General features: G+C 35.3%; 1 protein-coding gene across 1 annotated transcript; it reads left to right on the top strand.

Moving 5' to 3' along the window:
• The first annotated feature begins 733 nt into the window (after positions 1 to 733).
• aft (cap methyltransferase 2) lies at positions 734 to 5,144 on the top strand. The gene is made up of 2 exons (XM_073990013.1): positions 734 to 1,470; positions 3,367 to 5,144. Exons 1-2 carry the CDS (start codon positions 889 to 891, stop codon positions 4,930 to 4,932), a joined length of 2,148 nt encoding a protein of 715 aa, XP_073846114.1. The 5' UTR covers positions 734 to 888; the 3' UTR covers positions 4,933 to 5,144.
• Positions 5,145 to 15,740: the final 10,596 nt, after the last annotated feature.

Genomic DNA, 15,740 nt, shown 5'->3' with positions numbered 1-15,740 from the left:
GAAGACCTTTTCGTGTTCTTTAATAAAACCTGATGTCCGTGTGGAAAAAATTTACGATGTACAAAGTTTCGGCCAAATCAAACAATAGAGTCATTTTATTTGTACTAAAAGGGGTTTATAGAGCTTCTGGAGCATTATCTAAGGAAGTATGGCTTGCCCCCGACAAAAAATTATGCCGTCTGTGGCGAAAAGTTTTTCAATTTTGTTTTGAAGCTACCCGAAGGATTGGACCTTTATACTCCATATTCGAACCTGATGTACATACATACATACATATGTGTGTCTGAAAGATATATTAACAATGGACAAAATCGGTCACTCCCTTCAAGAGTTATTGTGCGAACCATTTTAGCCAATTGTGAACTTGTGTGGGAGTGGTACCCAAAGGAGTTGCCCGAATATTCCACATTTGAACTTGTGCTAAGTTTTGACAAAATATTTCGAAGTGCAAAGTTTGGACCAATTCCATTGATGCCTTCGAGAGTTATTGTTCACACCTGCCAGGCGGAAGGAGGTACTTCAAAAAGCAGTAATGTAAACAAAACCAAGTCGATTTAAATTTTCACTTTCATTGCATAAATAAATCCCCATAAATGTTAACAAGACAAAAAGCGCTAATGTAAACATGGTGGTTGTCGTTTCAACCAGTGTTGCAGAGTGTGTGGACTTCTTATTGGTAACGCAACGAATACCAAATACCTCTATATTCAATGCTGTTTACAGCACTAATTTTGCGTCCATTTATTTTTCGATCTACAGATCCCTCAGACTTTTACAATTGTTTATTTGCTTATCGAATTACAACGAATTGAAACCGGGGAAAAACTTCAAAGTTATTGTGAAATAAAACAGAGTTGAATTGCAAATAATTTCTGGCCACTTGGAAACATGGAAATAACCCATGAAACTCGCTTAGCTCCACCTGGGCCGGTGTTAAGAAATGGCTGTGGTTTAGATGCTGGTGGTCGTCGTGCATCAACTTCTCCACCGACAAAAATTAGTCCGGACACTCATTATCGGCAACGTTACAATAACGATAGCCTCTATGAAGATGTTATGGAAATGTTCAGGAAATGTTTCTCTTATCAAAAAGCAGCCAAAGATAGCACATGGTCATTGCCAACCGCTGTCGACGAGGTCCTCTTTTCCGAATATTATCAGTTGGAAAGTTTACAGCAATTAAAAATCAAATTAAACGATGTTAAAAGTAAACTCAATGACTATGTCATTGAGGAATGGTCGTTGCACACCAGACGCAAAGATCCTGCTGGCGAAATACCATGGCGTCTTAAGTCTGAAACTAAAGCAGAATTTGTTACCATTGCATGGTGTAAACTCTTTGAATGTTTGAATAGATTCCCTGCTCTCGTCAAGGGAGCCCAACTGAATTCATTGCATTTATGTGAAGCACCTGGAGCATTTATAGCTGCCCTGAATCATTATATGTTTACGCGGTACGATAAGAGTGAGGTGAGTTTAATTTTTTTGTTTCTATATTATTTTACTGTTATTATATTTATTTTTATTGTTGTTAAGAGATTTTCGAGGAGTCCATTTGGTTGTTTGTTGTTGTTGTAACAGTGTTTTATTATTATGTCTGCGTGTTCGTTCTCCTGTTTAATCTGGCTCTGGGGGTATCTCCAGTTCCATGAAGATGGCTACTTCAATGGGTTGTAACCACAGATCCACTGGAGTCAGATGAGTAGGCTTGGCGGGCAGTTGAATAGGTGCTTAGTATCGTGCGGGCCCATGCCGCATACTGGGCAGATGTCCATTTGGTGATATTTTATTTATTTATTTCAGTCTTAAGAATATTATAAAGTATTCCTTACAGACTATGCCTATGATAAAACATTAGGGTATTTTATGGGATGACCATTTGTTCTTCCATAAAAAGACAACTTGATATTGTATGAGAAGGCCATTTGGTCTTCTATGGGAAGAACATTTGGTCTTGTATTAGAAGACCATTTTGTCATCTATGGGATGACCATTTGGTCTTCTATAAGAAGGCCATTTGGTCTTTTATGAGAAGATTATTAGGTCTCCTATGCGATGACCATTTTATCTTGTATGAGAAATCCATTTGGTCTTCTATGGGTGAACATTTGGTCTTCTACTGGATGACCATTTGGCTTCTATGAGAATAACATTTTGGTCTTCTATAAGAAGACCATTTTGTCTTCTTTAAGAAGACCATTTTGGTGTTCTGTGGGATGACCGTTTGGTCTTCTATGAGAACACCATTTTGTCATCTATGGGATGACCAATTGGTCTTCTATGGGATGAACATTTGGTCTTCTATGAGAGGCCATTTTGGTCTTCTGTGAGAAAACCACTTTGTCTTCTATGGGATGACCATTTGGCCTTCTATATGAGAATACCATTTTGGTCTTCTATAAGAAGACCATTTTGTCTTCTTTAAGAAGACCATTTTGGTGTTCTGTGGGATGGCCATTTGGTCTTCTATGAGAACACCATTTTTTCTTCTATGGGATGACTATTTGATCTTGTATGAGAATGCAATTTTGTCTTCTATGGGATAAACATTTGGTCTTCTATGAGAGCCCATCTGGGTCTTCTGTGAGAAGACCACTTTAGATGACCATTTGGCCTTCTATGAGAATACCATTTTGGCCTTCTATAAGAAGACCATTTTGTCTTCTTTAAGAACACCATTTCGGTCTTCTGTGAGAAGACCACTATGTCTTCTATGGGATGATCATTTGGTCTTCTATGGGAAGAACATTTGGTCTTTTATTAGAAAACCATTTTGTCATCTATGGGATGACCATTTGGTCTTCTATGAGAAAACCATGTTGTGTTCTACGAGAAGACCATTTGGTCTTCAATGGATGAGCATTTCGTCTTCTATGAGGAGAAACCATTATATGAGGAAACCATTTGATCTTCTATGAGAAGACCATTTTGGGCTTCTATGCGACCATTTCTTCTTCTATGCGTTATTTTATGAAAAGATCCTTTGGTCTTCTAGGAGTAAGTTACCATTTTGTCTTCTATGAGAAAACAATTTGGTCTTTTATGAGAAGACAATTTGGTCTTCTATGAGAAGACCATTTGGTCATCTATTAGGAGTCCATTTATGACTTCTATGAAAAGTCCTTTCCATGAAAAGTACGTTTGGTGTCCTTTGAGATGTAGATTGGGTCTTCTTTAAGAAGACCTTTTGGGCCATTATGATAAAAACTTCTGGAATCTCTATAAGAAGTTATTGTACTACTTCTTTAAAAATGCCAATAGATCCCCAAACAAGAGACAGAAAAGGTCCATAACGGGGAGAATACCATAAAATAGTCAGTCATTGGTCTCGACAAATAACTAATTGAATATTTTTCTTCATTACAGGTTCAATGGCAGTGGCTGGCCACAACATTAAATCCCTATTACGAAGGTAATCCCGTAAAGAAAATGATTATGGATGATCGTTTTATGCTCTACACTTTGGACAATTGGTTGTTTCACAAAGATTTTACGGGGAACATTATTAGCAGCGAAAATGTGGAAGACATGAAACAGCAATGTGAACAACGTCTCGGCGAAGTCCACCTAATTACCGCTGATGGTTCAATTGATTGTATTGATGCTCCGGATTGCCAAGAGGAGAAAGTTGATTTATTGCATTTTGCCGAAATTGTAACTGCATTGGAAATCCTTGCAGAAGGTGGATGTTTCGTTGTGAAAATGTTTACACTCTTCGAGGCAACATCATTGTGTAAATTATATTTGCTAAATTGTGTCTTTAAGGAGGTGCATGTCTATAAACCTTGTACCTCGAAACGTGGTAACTCCGAGGTCTATGTCATATGTATCGATTATCAGAAAAATAATGAACAGTTGAAGAAAATTCTACCAAAATTACGTGAAAAATTAAATGGCGATAATGTGTTATTGCCACTGTTTCCCAAGGCCTCTTTGCCCAAGACATTCGTTATGCAACACGAAATAATGTGCCGCTTTTTTATGAATTGCCAAACAAATGCCATTGAATCCAATATCTATTCATTTGAAATAAAACAGAGTAAGGTAAATATTAAACGTCTTCAGGCATTGCGTACATTGGTGTGTGATGAATACTTTACACGTTACAAGGTGGAAAAACTACCTGAAGAATTGAAAATTCTTTACAAATATAATGCCACAATTGATAAGGGCTATAAGACACAAATCTATCATGGATCACATTCGGAAAGAGAAATGCAAAAGGGCATTACAATGGAAGAGCAAATATTTCAATTGCACAAACAATTAAATGATCTGTACAAGTCCCTTAGAGAATCTTGGCAAAGCTTTGATGAAGAACCCGCAAATTTGGATTTGGACGTAAGGCAACCAATTCCCATTACACTATACAAGGGAAAACCCTTGGAAACATTGGATAGCTCCCTATTTGCCAATGTCCATTTGTTTGTAATGCGTGGAAAATTAAATGAGCTCCAAGCAAGTGATGTCCTGTGGCCTGATAATGCCCAAATTATATTTCCCAAAGAAAACGTCACATTGAAATACAGTGAATTTATGCAAACGAACTTTTCCCAGGATCAAGAAAACTTCTTCAAATCACTGCTGGAGAATCTGCTCAAACACAAACCCAGTGTTGTGAAAATTCAAAATATGCCCATCTTAACACATTATGCTGCATCCATTCTACGTTATTTATCGGCCGCATCATACAAAACACTGGAATTTTGTTATAATCCCGAATTTGAAATTACCCTGGAGGGCCTCGGTGAAAATTCCATGAAATATGTTGAGCAATTGTATAATGCCGTTTCCAGCAGCTGCTGCAATGGAGACACTATTTTATGTTTTGTAAACATTTTCCAATTGCATCACAACCATTTCAATAAATCTCTAACTTGGTACAACAACAAGTTGTTGTTGGAAAACTTTAAAAGTATTTTATATCATTAAGTTTGTTTTCTTCTGCTGTTTTGATTTAATCAAATCAAATCCTTAGATAATAGAATTTTGTATTCATAAGTTTCTTTTTTACATGAATTGTATAACACGAAGTCAATGCGCGATATAATCAAAATATCTCACAAGATACCACATATAATTATCTTGATATCAATTATATTTTATTGAAAATAAAATAAATGTTTGAACTCCAAATGAAAAAAGGTTGTATTAGTTTTGAAATAATTGTAGTTTTTTGGTATTCTAAGAGAAGACAGCCGGCTATGAGGAGACAATTTGGTCTTCAAAGAAAATACGAAAGTAAAAACAATTTGTTGTTCAATGACAAGACAATTTGGTCTTTAAAGAGAAGACCGTGTCGTGGATTTTTTTGACAATATTTTTTCAGGGTCTAGAAAAGGCGTGGGTTTTTTAACAAATCTTGTCAGGGTATAGAAAAGGCGTGGATTTTTTAGAAAATTTTTTCTCGAAAAGGGGTGGAATTTTAAATAATATTTTTTTCAGTCTTAGAAAAGGGGTGGATTTATAAACAATAATTTTTCAGGATCTAGAAAAGTCGTTAATTTTTTAATAATATTTTCAGGGTCTAGCTTGTTGTTGAAGAACTTCATATTTATTCATAAGTTTTTTTTACGTAAACTTTCTTTCAGAAAGGGTCTATAGAAGCAAACTTTCTTTGCGAAAGGCTCTATGTAAGCACCATTTCTTTATGAAAGGCTCTATAGTGCTTCTACCCTTTCTTTGAGAAAAGGTCTATAGTGCTTCTACCCTTCCTTTGAGAAAGGGTCTATAGTGCTTCTACCCTTTCTTTGATAAAGGTTCTATAGAAGCTCCCTTTCTTTGATAAAGGTTCTATAGAAGCTCCCTTTCTTTCATAAAGGTTCTATAGAAGCACCCTTTCTTTGATAAAGGTTCTATAGAAGCACCCTTTCTTTGAGAAAGGTTCTATAGAAGCACCCTTTCTTTGAGAAAGGGTCTATAGAAGCACCCTTTCTTTGAGAAAGGGTCTATAGAAGCACCATTTCTTTGAGAAAGGGTCTATAGAAGCACCATTTCTTTGGGAAAGGTTCTATAGAAGCTCCCTTTCTTTGAGAAAGGGTCTATAGAAGCACCCTTTTTTTGAGAAAGGGTCTATAGAAGCATCCTTTTTTGAGAAAGGGTATATAGAAGCACCCTTTCTTTGACAAAGGCTCTATAGAAGCACCATTTCTTTGAGAAAGGCTTTTTAGAAGCACCCTTTCCTTGAGAAAGTTTCTATAGAAGCACCCTTTCTTTGAGAAAGGGTCTATAGAAGCACCCTTTCTTTAAGAAAGGCTCTATGTAAGCACCATTTCTTTGAGAAAGGCTCTATAGTGCTTCTACCCTTTCTTTGAGAAAGGCTTTTTAGAAGCACCCTTTCCTTGAGAAAGCTTCTATAGAAGCACCCTTTCTTTGAGAAAGGGTCTATAGAAGCACCCTTTCTTTGAGAAAGGGTCTATAGCAGAACCCTTTCTTTGAGAAAGGCTCTATGTAAGCACCATTTCTTTGAGAAAGGCTCTATAGTGCTTCTACCCTTTCTTTGAGAAAGGTTCTATAGAAGCACCCTTTCTTTGAGAAAGGTGCTATAGAAGCACCCTTTCTTTGAGAAAGGTTCTATAGAAGCACCCTTTCTTTGAGAAAGGTTCTATAGAAGCACCCTTTCTTTGAGAAAGGTTCTATAGAAGCACCCTTTCTTTGAGAAAGGTTCTATAGAAGCACCCTTTCTTTGAGAAAGGTTCTATAGAAGCACCCTTTCTTTGAGAAAGGTTCTATAGAAGCACCCTTTCTTTGAGAAAGGTTCTATAGAAGCACCCTTTCTTTGAGAAAGGTTCTATAGAAGCACCCTTTCTTTGAGAAAGGTTCTATAGAAGCACCCTTTCTTTGAGAAAGGTTCTATAGAAGCACCCTTTCTTTGAGAAAGGTTCTATAGAAGCACCCTTTCTTTGAGAAAGGTTCTATAGAAGCACCCTTTCTTTGAGAAAGGTTCTATAGAAGCACCCTTTCTTTGAGAAAGGTTCTATAGAAGCACCCTTTCTTTGAGAAAGGTTCTATAGAAGCACCCTTTCTTTGAGAAAGGTTCTATAGAAGCACCCTTTCTTTGAGAAAGGTTCTATAGAAGCACCCTTTCTTTGAGAAAGGTTCTATAGAAGCACCCTTTCTTTGAGAAAGGTTCTATAGAAGCACCCTTTCTTTGAGAAAGGTTCTATAGAAGCACCCTTTCTTTGAGAAAGGTTCTATAGAAGCACCCTTTCTTTGAGAAAGGTTCTATAGAAGCACCCTTTCTTTGAGAAAGGTTCTATAGAAGCACCCTTTCTTTGAGAAAGGTTCTATAGAAGCACCCTTTCTTTGAGAAAGGTTCTATAGAAGCACCCTTTCTTTGAGAAAGGTTCTATAGAAGCACCCTTTCTTTGAGAAAGGTTCTATAGAAGCACCCTTTCTTTGAGAAAGGTTCTATAGAAGCACCCTTTCTTTGAGAAAGGTTCTATAGAAGCACCCTTTCTTTGAGAAAGGTTCTATAGAAGCACCCTTTCTTTGAGAAAGGTTCTATAGAAGCACCCTTTCTTTGAGAAAGGTTCTATAGAAGCACCCTTTCTTTGAGAAAGGTTCTATAGAAGCACCCTTTCTTTGAGAAAGGTTCTATAGAAGCACCCTTTCTTTGAGAAAGGTTCTATAGAAGCACCCTTTCTTTGAGAAAGGTTCTATAGAAGCACCCTTTCTTTGAGAAAGGTTCTATAGAAGCACCCTTTCTTTGAGAAAGGTTCTATAGAAGCACCCTTTCTTTGAGAAAGGTTCTATAGAAGCACCCTTTCTTTGAGAAAGGTTCTATAGAAGCACCCTTTCTTTGAGAAAGGTTCTATAGAAGCACCCTTTCTTTGAGAAAGGTTCTATAGAAGCACCCTTTCTTTGAGAAAGGTTCTATAGAAGCACCCTTTCTTTGAGAAAGGTTCTATAGAAGCACCCTTTCTTTGAGAAAGGTTCTATAGAAGCACCCTTTCTTTGAGAAAGGTTCTATAGAAGCACCCTTTCTTTGAGAAAGGTTCTATAGAAGCACCCTTTCTTTGAGAAAGGTTCTATAGAAGCACCCTTTCTTTGAGAAAGGTTCTATAGAAGCACCCTTTCTTTGAGAAAGGTTCTATAGAAGCACCCTTTCTTTGAGAAAGGTTCTATAGAAGCACCCTTTCTTTGAGAAAGGTTCTATAGAAGCACCCTTTCTTTGAGAAAGGTTCTATAGAAGCACCCTTTCTTTGAGAAAGGTTCTATAGAAGCACCCTTTCTTTGAGAAAGGTTCTATAGAAGCACCCTTTCTTTGAGAAAGGTTCTATAGAAGCACCCTTTCTTTGAGAAAGGTTCTATAGAAGCACCCTTTCTTTGAGAAAGGTTCTATAGAAGCACCCTTTCTTTGAGAAAGGTTCTATAGAAGCACCCTTTCTTTGAGAAAGGTTCTAAAGAAGCACTCTTTCTTTGAGAAAGGCTCTATAGAAGCACCCTTTCTTTGAGAAAGGTTCTATAGAAGCACCCTTTCTTTGAGAAAGGTTCTATAGAAGCACCCTTTCTTTGAGAAAGGTTCTATAGAAGCACCCTTTCTTTGAGAAAGGTTCTATAGAAGCACCCTTTCTTTGAGAAAGGTTCTATAGAAGCACCCTTTCTTTGAGAAAGGTTCTATAGAAGCACCCTTTCTTTGAGAAAGGTTCTATAGAAGCACCCTTTCTTTGAGAAAGGTTCTATAGAAGCACCCTTTCTTTGAGAAAGGTTCTATAGAAGCATCCTTTCTTTGAGAAAGGTTCTATAGAAGCACCCTTTCTTTGAGAAAGGTTCTATAGAAGCACCCTTTCTTTGAGAAAGGTTCTATAGAAGCACCCTTTCTTTGAGAAAGGTTCTATAGAAGCACTCTTTCTTTGAGAAAGGCTCTATAGAAGCACCCTTTCTTTGAGAAAGGTTCTATAGAGCACCCTTTCTTTGAGAAAGGTTCTATAGAAGCACCCTCTCTTTGAGAAAGGTTCTATAGAAGCACCCTTTCTTTGAGAAAGTTTCTATAGAAGCACCCTTTCTTTGAGAAAGGTTCTATAGAAGCACCCACCTGTCGTGGTTTTGCAAAGGAAAGACTCGTTCAGAGAATAACGCACAAAATATGTTGACACCACCGCAGGGACGTACGCAGGATTTCATTTCGGGGGGGGCCCAACTTGACCAAAAATCATGAAAATTAAAAATGTTATGTATCGTTACGTAAAGCTATTTTAAAGGGTTTTTTGATGATTTTATGCACGAGGGGCACTGAAAACTTTCTGGTCTATGCAACACGCAGTGTCGCCAAACGTCATTTGACATTTTTTTGGAAAGTTTGTCAGGGTTTAGCCTAAGCATACTCAGGACAGTTTGACATACGACCATGTGTTGTGTTGTTGTGGCTATTAGCATAACTTTTAAAAATATCGTCACTAATATGGATTCTGGAAATCCGTTTGGTGAAAGAACTTCCATGCAAAAAGTGTGAATATGTCGAATAGATATATACTGTGTTTGGAGGATATAAACAGTTTGACCCGAACATAACGCCGTTTCTTCTTTAAAGTGCATATATTACACACTAATTTCCGTGCCATTAAAAAAGTTTTGTATTATTGTAAGAAAATAATATTCGTTACTTGCAAAAAACACCAAAGCTTTACTATTTTATCAGAAGTAATAGAGTCAATGAAAGCCAACTAAGCTATATCCTGAAAAAAATAGGTTGAGTCGAAAAACTCCGTTCCGAATTTTGTCTCCATTTTTGGACGTATAAATTTTCCGACATTACTTCGAAATATTTGGGGTGTACAACTTCTCGATTATTGGCGTTACCCAGCAAAATTTATTTGAAGTTGTTCTATGTGAAGTAAAGATTGAATAGATTTTTTAGAAGCACGGACCTTCACATTTTGACAATGTCCGATTTGAATCCATTTCATAAAATTTTCACATTTTAGCAATGTTTAGATTTATAATGACTTTTTGCAAAGAAAATTCTCAAGAACAAAAGAATCAATTTATTTCATGGTATTTTAATTATTCAGCAAAATGTTTGTATCCAAAAAGATAATCATAGGTGCAAGAAATGTCAGACTGTATATTTGTTTGTAGGCTAAATTAGTTAAATCATGAGTGCAAGTAACTATGTCTTTTTAAGTGAAAGACGTCATGATTTTTACAAGGACATGGTGCAGCTAGGACGCAATCAATTTTAGATGTTTATCACCTATTTTGCATGACTCTATGCAAGAAGCGTTTTAAGATGTTTTTGGGTATTTTTAAGTAATAAAAGCTAACTTTCTAGAATAAAATTATTTGATATTTATTTGCACTCAGTCGCTTTTTAAAATAATTTATTGGAAATATTCCATTGTTTTATATTCATTATATTTCAATTTCATTAAGACTATCGAACTATTATCAAACAACTGTTTTTCAAACAAAAATGTTCTACAAAAACATGATTTGTTAGTGATTTGAATGAAAGTAGAGAAAGAGGCCATAAATATTAATTAGAAGTTACCACAACACTTTTAAATACTCTTTTCCAAATGGCCCTGAGGTCTCAAATCAATGAAAAATCCGCGCTTAATAGATTTTAACTTCTCCCATATCCTCAAAATGCATGCTTGAGAATCAATTTTTAAATTAATCGAAAAATCAATACAAAATACATTCCACGAAAAGTATATTTACCCACTACATGGAACTAATGGAAAATGTGTGCTTAAGAAGCAAATTAGACAGCGTCCTCACTGCACCATGCCCTTGTAAAAATCAAGACTTCTTTCACGTAAAAAGATGTAGTCCGAAATCACTTGCACTCATGATTCAACTACTTCTTTGGCTACAAACATTTTGCTGGGTATGATCAAAAATGTGACTTCGATGAAAGCGCAAAAGTTTTGCACTTTTGTACAGACGATACCTGAAAGGATAGATGATATAGTCCATTTTGGAAGTGGAGCTAATTTTGGAAGTCAAACTAGTTGGTCGGCGTAAGATTTAGAGCTTTTGGACCAATCGTGTTATAACCATTGACTCACCCACGAAAAATACAATATCGTTGTAAACAAGACCTCAAGTGAATCGATTTATATTCGAACCTACTGTAGGTCTCGAAAAAATCGAATTGGACTTTGCTCAAGATTTTAGAGAAATACTAGCTGACCCGGTTCCGCGTTGCTGGCCCGTCGTTTTGGATTTCCGTGTAAGCCTTTGTAATCTATTTACAATTTATCAGTTAAATATTGATCCCTCTAGATTTTCGAACCGCATTGTTGGCCCGTCGTTTTAGTGACCAATGCACATTATCGGTGTTGTACTGTATTCTAAAATGTGGGATTGATAGCGCTTTCCCACCTATTGGAACCCGGGTTAAATACGTTATTGTAGTCACGCTTACTAAAATTAGGGATATTATCTATAATTATACATTTTTGAAAAATTGGGTTGACCGCGATATTCCATTTCCGAGATGACCATTCAAGATCAAGGCAGTAAAAATATTATTGCATACGTTTTTTAAACAAAACGTTCAAAAATAACTTTAATTTCACGATTTCTTAAAAAATTTTGTGGGGGAGGTACCCTGGTCTCTCCACTGACCACTATAAAAAGTAGTTAAAAACCTATTCTCAGACCTACAAACTCCACATACAAAATTTCATCAAATTCGGTCCAGCCGTTTCGGAGGAGTTCAAAGCCGAACACCGTGACAGGAGAATTTTATATATATATATATAGATATAGATTTTGAAGTCTGGCATGGAAAGTGTCCAAAATATTGCGAGATCCAAATTTGGGGCAAAATCTGTAGATCTGTTCGGGAGTTATAATGGTTTGGGAAATTGCAGTCATGACATTGTTTTATAAGGAGACAATACAGTCAGTGAATTGCCCAATTTGAATTTCTATATCTCAAAAACAGTTTTCACTGCTAAAACATTTTTTTAGTTCCATTTGGATAGGGCTTGTGGTTTTCCTGCAAAACGGTCAAAACCTGAAATACCCTAAAAATGTGTTTTTTATTTTTTCATCTATGAACCCAGGTGTAAGCTTCATTCGTTACAAATACAAATAACAGCAGATTTTAATACAATACCAAATAACCAAAGTTTGAGCATTAATTTCGTTTACGGTTGTTTTCAGCTAGGAAAAATTCAGATGGGCATGCTATTTATAGCAGATATTATGTGTGTTCGTTTACTCAAAATTTGTACAAATTGTTACTGGATGTTGTTCGTTTGCTCTACAGGCCAATACAAAAGACCTTGGTCGTTTACAGGAAGTTACTGGACTTGTACAAATTTGTACAAATTATTGAGTAAACGAACACACCTATTATTATGATGCACAACAATAAATTTTTCTCCATTATTTTCTCCCACAACTTAGCAATAAGTTAATATAAAATAGGAATACAAAATATTGATTAAGGCAGTAAAACAATTTTCTAATTGGTTTTCGAGATATACTCCACGTAAAACCCTTGATATGTTGTACATATTGTCCAATAGAAACTTCATTTTATGTACTTCTAATCCGCACGATAATGAATTTGTAATCCTTTTGAATACGAATTCCAAAACACAGGCTTGCCATAAGGAAGGAATTCAGTTTTACTGGAAGTTTCTCTCAAACAAAAAATTTTAAATATTTCTTCAGACAGCTTGTTGATAAAGTACATTTTCAGTACAGAACCTTCAGAACAACATCAGTTTTCATTTGAAATTTCAAAAAAAGAAAAAATCGTAATAATTTGTTAAAGTAGCTCAAAAAATTTTGTCGGACCAAACCATTTCGGGGGGGGCCCGGGCCCCCCGTGCCCCCCCCCTGCGTACGTCCCTGCACCACCGGTAAAACTAACAAGTGGTTATATAAGTTTATGTGTGTATGCATATACGAGTTACCATGTATGTATCTTTATCACTCAAAGATAAATAGATGAGAATGATTGAGGCTTGTAACTGCATACAGTAAATAGCAATAATAAATAGGAAGAACAAGATCATCTTGTGTATTCGATTGGGTCATACAAAATATGTATTAGGGTGGAACGAAATACAAATACAAATAGTTTTTATAATAAATTTTGACGTTTTTCGTAATTATTATCTTTATTTGTTTATTATATTTATTTATTATTTATTATTTGTTTTTTTTATATATCATTTCCGCATACGAAATAGCGGGCACTTTGCTAGTATTCTATATTATTGTGAAGAAATATGACATGACCACAGTCTTATGGGTCCGTCATTTCTACCAAGTATTATATGAAAACAATGTGAAATTTCTAAATTTGATTGGTAGACCGTATTTAATTTTGAATTTATTTATAATAAAAAATAATTAAAAAAATTAATTTACAGTGTTTTATTTATAATTACACTAAAATCTAAAAAATAATTCTTCTACAGGATGGAATCTCTCAAATAAAACGCTTGCATTTACATTACCAATGGCGACCATATTAAACGGCAAGCGTTTTATTTGCCAAATTACAGTCCCTTTGAGCAGTTATATGGAGGCTATACTAAACCTTGACCTACGTCCACAATTTTTAATGGGGAAGTTCCTGGATCATTGAGAACTCCAAATGCCAAGTTACAGCAAATTCGGGCTAAAAATGAAGACAAAATCCTCAAAATACCATAAGTCGGATATTACCGTTATATGGGGACTATAGGAAAAAATGGACCCATATTGGACCCATGTATTGTCATCTAAATCTGAAAAATGTGCATAGTTTTAGTTCGATTGGTCAACTGAAGCCGTGTTAAAAATCAGTTACCAGATTTGAAGAGGGGTTTAGGTTAGACACCGTAAAAACACCAGTGTTCGAAAATAAACACTATGGAATTGTACCGTACCGTTCTGTACCGTACCAAGGTGGATAGGTACGCTACGATAGTGATACTGTACCGGAGCACAACGAAAATCTTACTGTACCGACTGCGGTACACAACGATTTTTAGTGTACCGACTGCGGTACGCTACGATTTTTTAGTGAACCGACTGCGGTACAGTACGATTATCGTAGTGTACCACTGGTCGGTTCACTAAAACATAACGTACCGGTAATGTACCGCATGTGTGTTTTTTGTAAATTGTGATGAAAAATTATATGTTTGATGTTTTTGAAAAAAAGGGCAAGAATAGTAACTAAAATTCAAGATTATATAAATTAAATGCACGAATGTGGTAAATTCGGTCTGTATACGAATTTTGAGAAAATTAGTGTAAAATATGAAATTAGCTAAAATTTCCAACCAGTACATATTTTAATAAATTCTATAAGAAGTTTCAGTGAACCACCCTCTATTACAGTATTAGGTTTAAAACCCATATTATTAATGTATGTATTTCTATTTACTCGCTTTGAGAAAATTTTATTATGGGCTCATTAGGGTCCTTGTAGTCAATGTACATATTAAAACACTGCTTTTTAAATATTATTTGTTCCCTAGTTAAATAATTAGACAGTTTTTACAAGTAAAAAGGGGTGATAATGCATGTATCATAAAACCATTTCTATGAATGGAAAAGAATAACAAAGACATAAATACAACTAAGACTAGACAAAATGCATGCAACAAAAAAATGTTTACGAAACTTTGTATAGAAACATTACCCTTAACAGGTTGCAGTTAATTCAAAATCGCAACCAAGGAGGAACATTTCATGTAATGGTTTCAGAAACGAAATTTATGAATTCAAGGATCTATTCAAGAATAATTCTATGTCAATTGGATCGGTAAATTCGGTTAAATACGTAAAAATGTATAAAAGAAAAAAATGTTATATCACCATATCGTGATTTAACATTATGTTAAATTCAAAAGCCATTCACTGAAGAATGATAGCAAAAAAAATGTCTTATCTTGTTGTATTTATGTCTTTGAGAATAACATTAATATGTTGGTGTCACAAGGATGTTTATTTGCGGCAAAAGTCAATTCATAGAAAGGTTATGTTTGTTGTCCAATCCACATGAACAAACAAAACAGCCACAGTCGGATCACTAAAGATTGAGTCTCCAGCTAATATATTTTAAAATTTTAATATGTTTATTCTGTTGAAGTTTTAATGTTGATATGTTGGAATTAATTAAAATAAAATTGCATAAAACATAAAATCCGTTTGTAATAGGTAACAAAAAAATGGTAAGAATCATGGCACAATTACACAGGTAGTGACATTGTAAAAATTTGAATATGTTATGTCAAAACTTTCTTTATGTTGTTGGGGAAATTACAACAAAAATAATTTTTTTATAAAGTAGTTGTAGTTCTGCCATGGTAAGAATATGAGAATAATGCCTCAAAAACTCAAACTTACTGCTGGTAGAATACGTTTACGTTTGTCCATAATTTAGATAAGAACAGCTATAGATTGACAAGTGTACTTCATTAATTAATATATTTAGTAAATTTCTACTTTTACCCATATAACGGTACCTGCCGATTTTCGGTATTTTAAAGATTTCTACCACATTATCCCACCGAAATGGCTTAGATTTGGTATCTAGTGTCCGTTGGGGTTATACATGCATTCCTATAAGAATTTTCGGTACAGGTCCACGTTTTTATATAGCCCCCATAGAACGGTTCCGCCGATATTGATTATTTTGAAGGTTGTAGGTTATCCAACCAAATTAGTTGAAACTTGGCATTTAGTCTACGTTGGGAGCATAAAATATTCCGACGGAGAATTGTCTGCACAGGTTCATGTTTTGATATGACCCCCATAGAAATGTACCGCCCGAA

Source organism: Musca autumnalis, unplaced genomic scaffold, assembly GCF_047663935.1.
Source record: "Musca autumnalis isolate F117 unplaced genomic scaffold, ASM4766393v1 scaffold_5, whole genome shotgun sequence".
NCBI lineage: Eukaryota > Metazoa > Arthropoda > Insecta > Diptera > Muscidae > Musca > Musca autumnalis.
The sequence above is the reverse complement of the archived record's forward strand: the minus strand, read 5'-3'. Positions and strand labels throughout refer to the sequence as shown.

What these genes read in the sequence shown, in the direction of transcription:
- aft (XM_073990013.1), top strand. Translation starts at nt 889, where the DNA reads ATGGAAATAACCCATGAAACTCGCTTAGCTCCACCTGGGCCGGTGTTA. An exon ending in CGCGGTACGATAAGAGTGAG is followed by an intron (nt 1,471 to 3,366) that starts GTGAGTTTAATT and finishes TCTTCATTACAG; the next exon opens with GTTCAATGGCAGTGGCTGGC.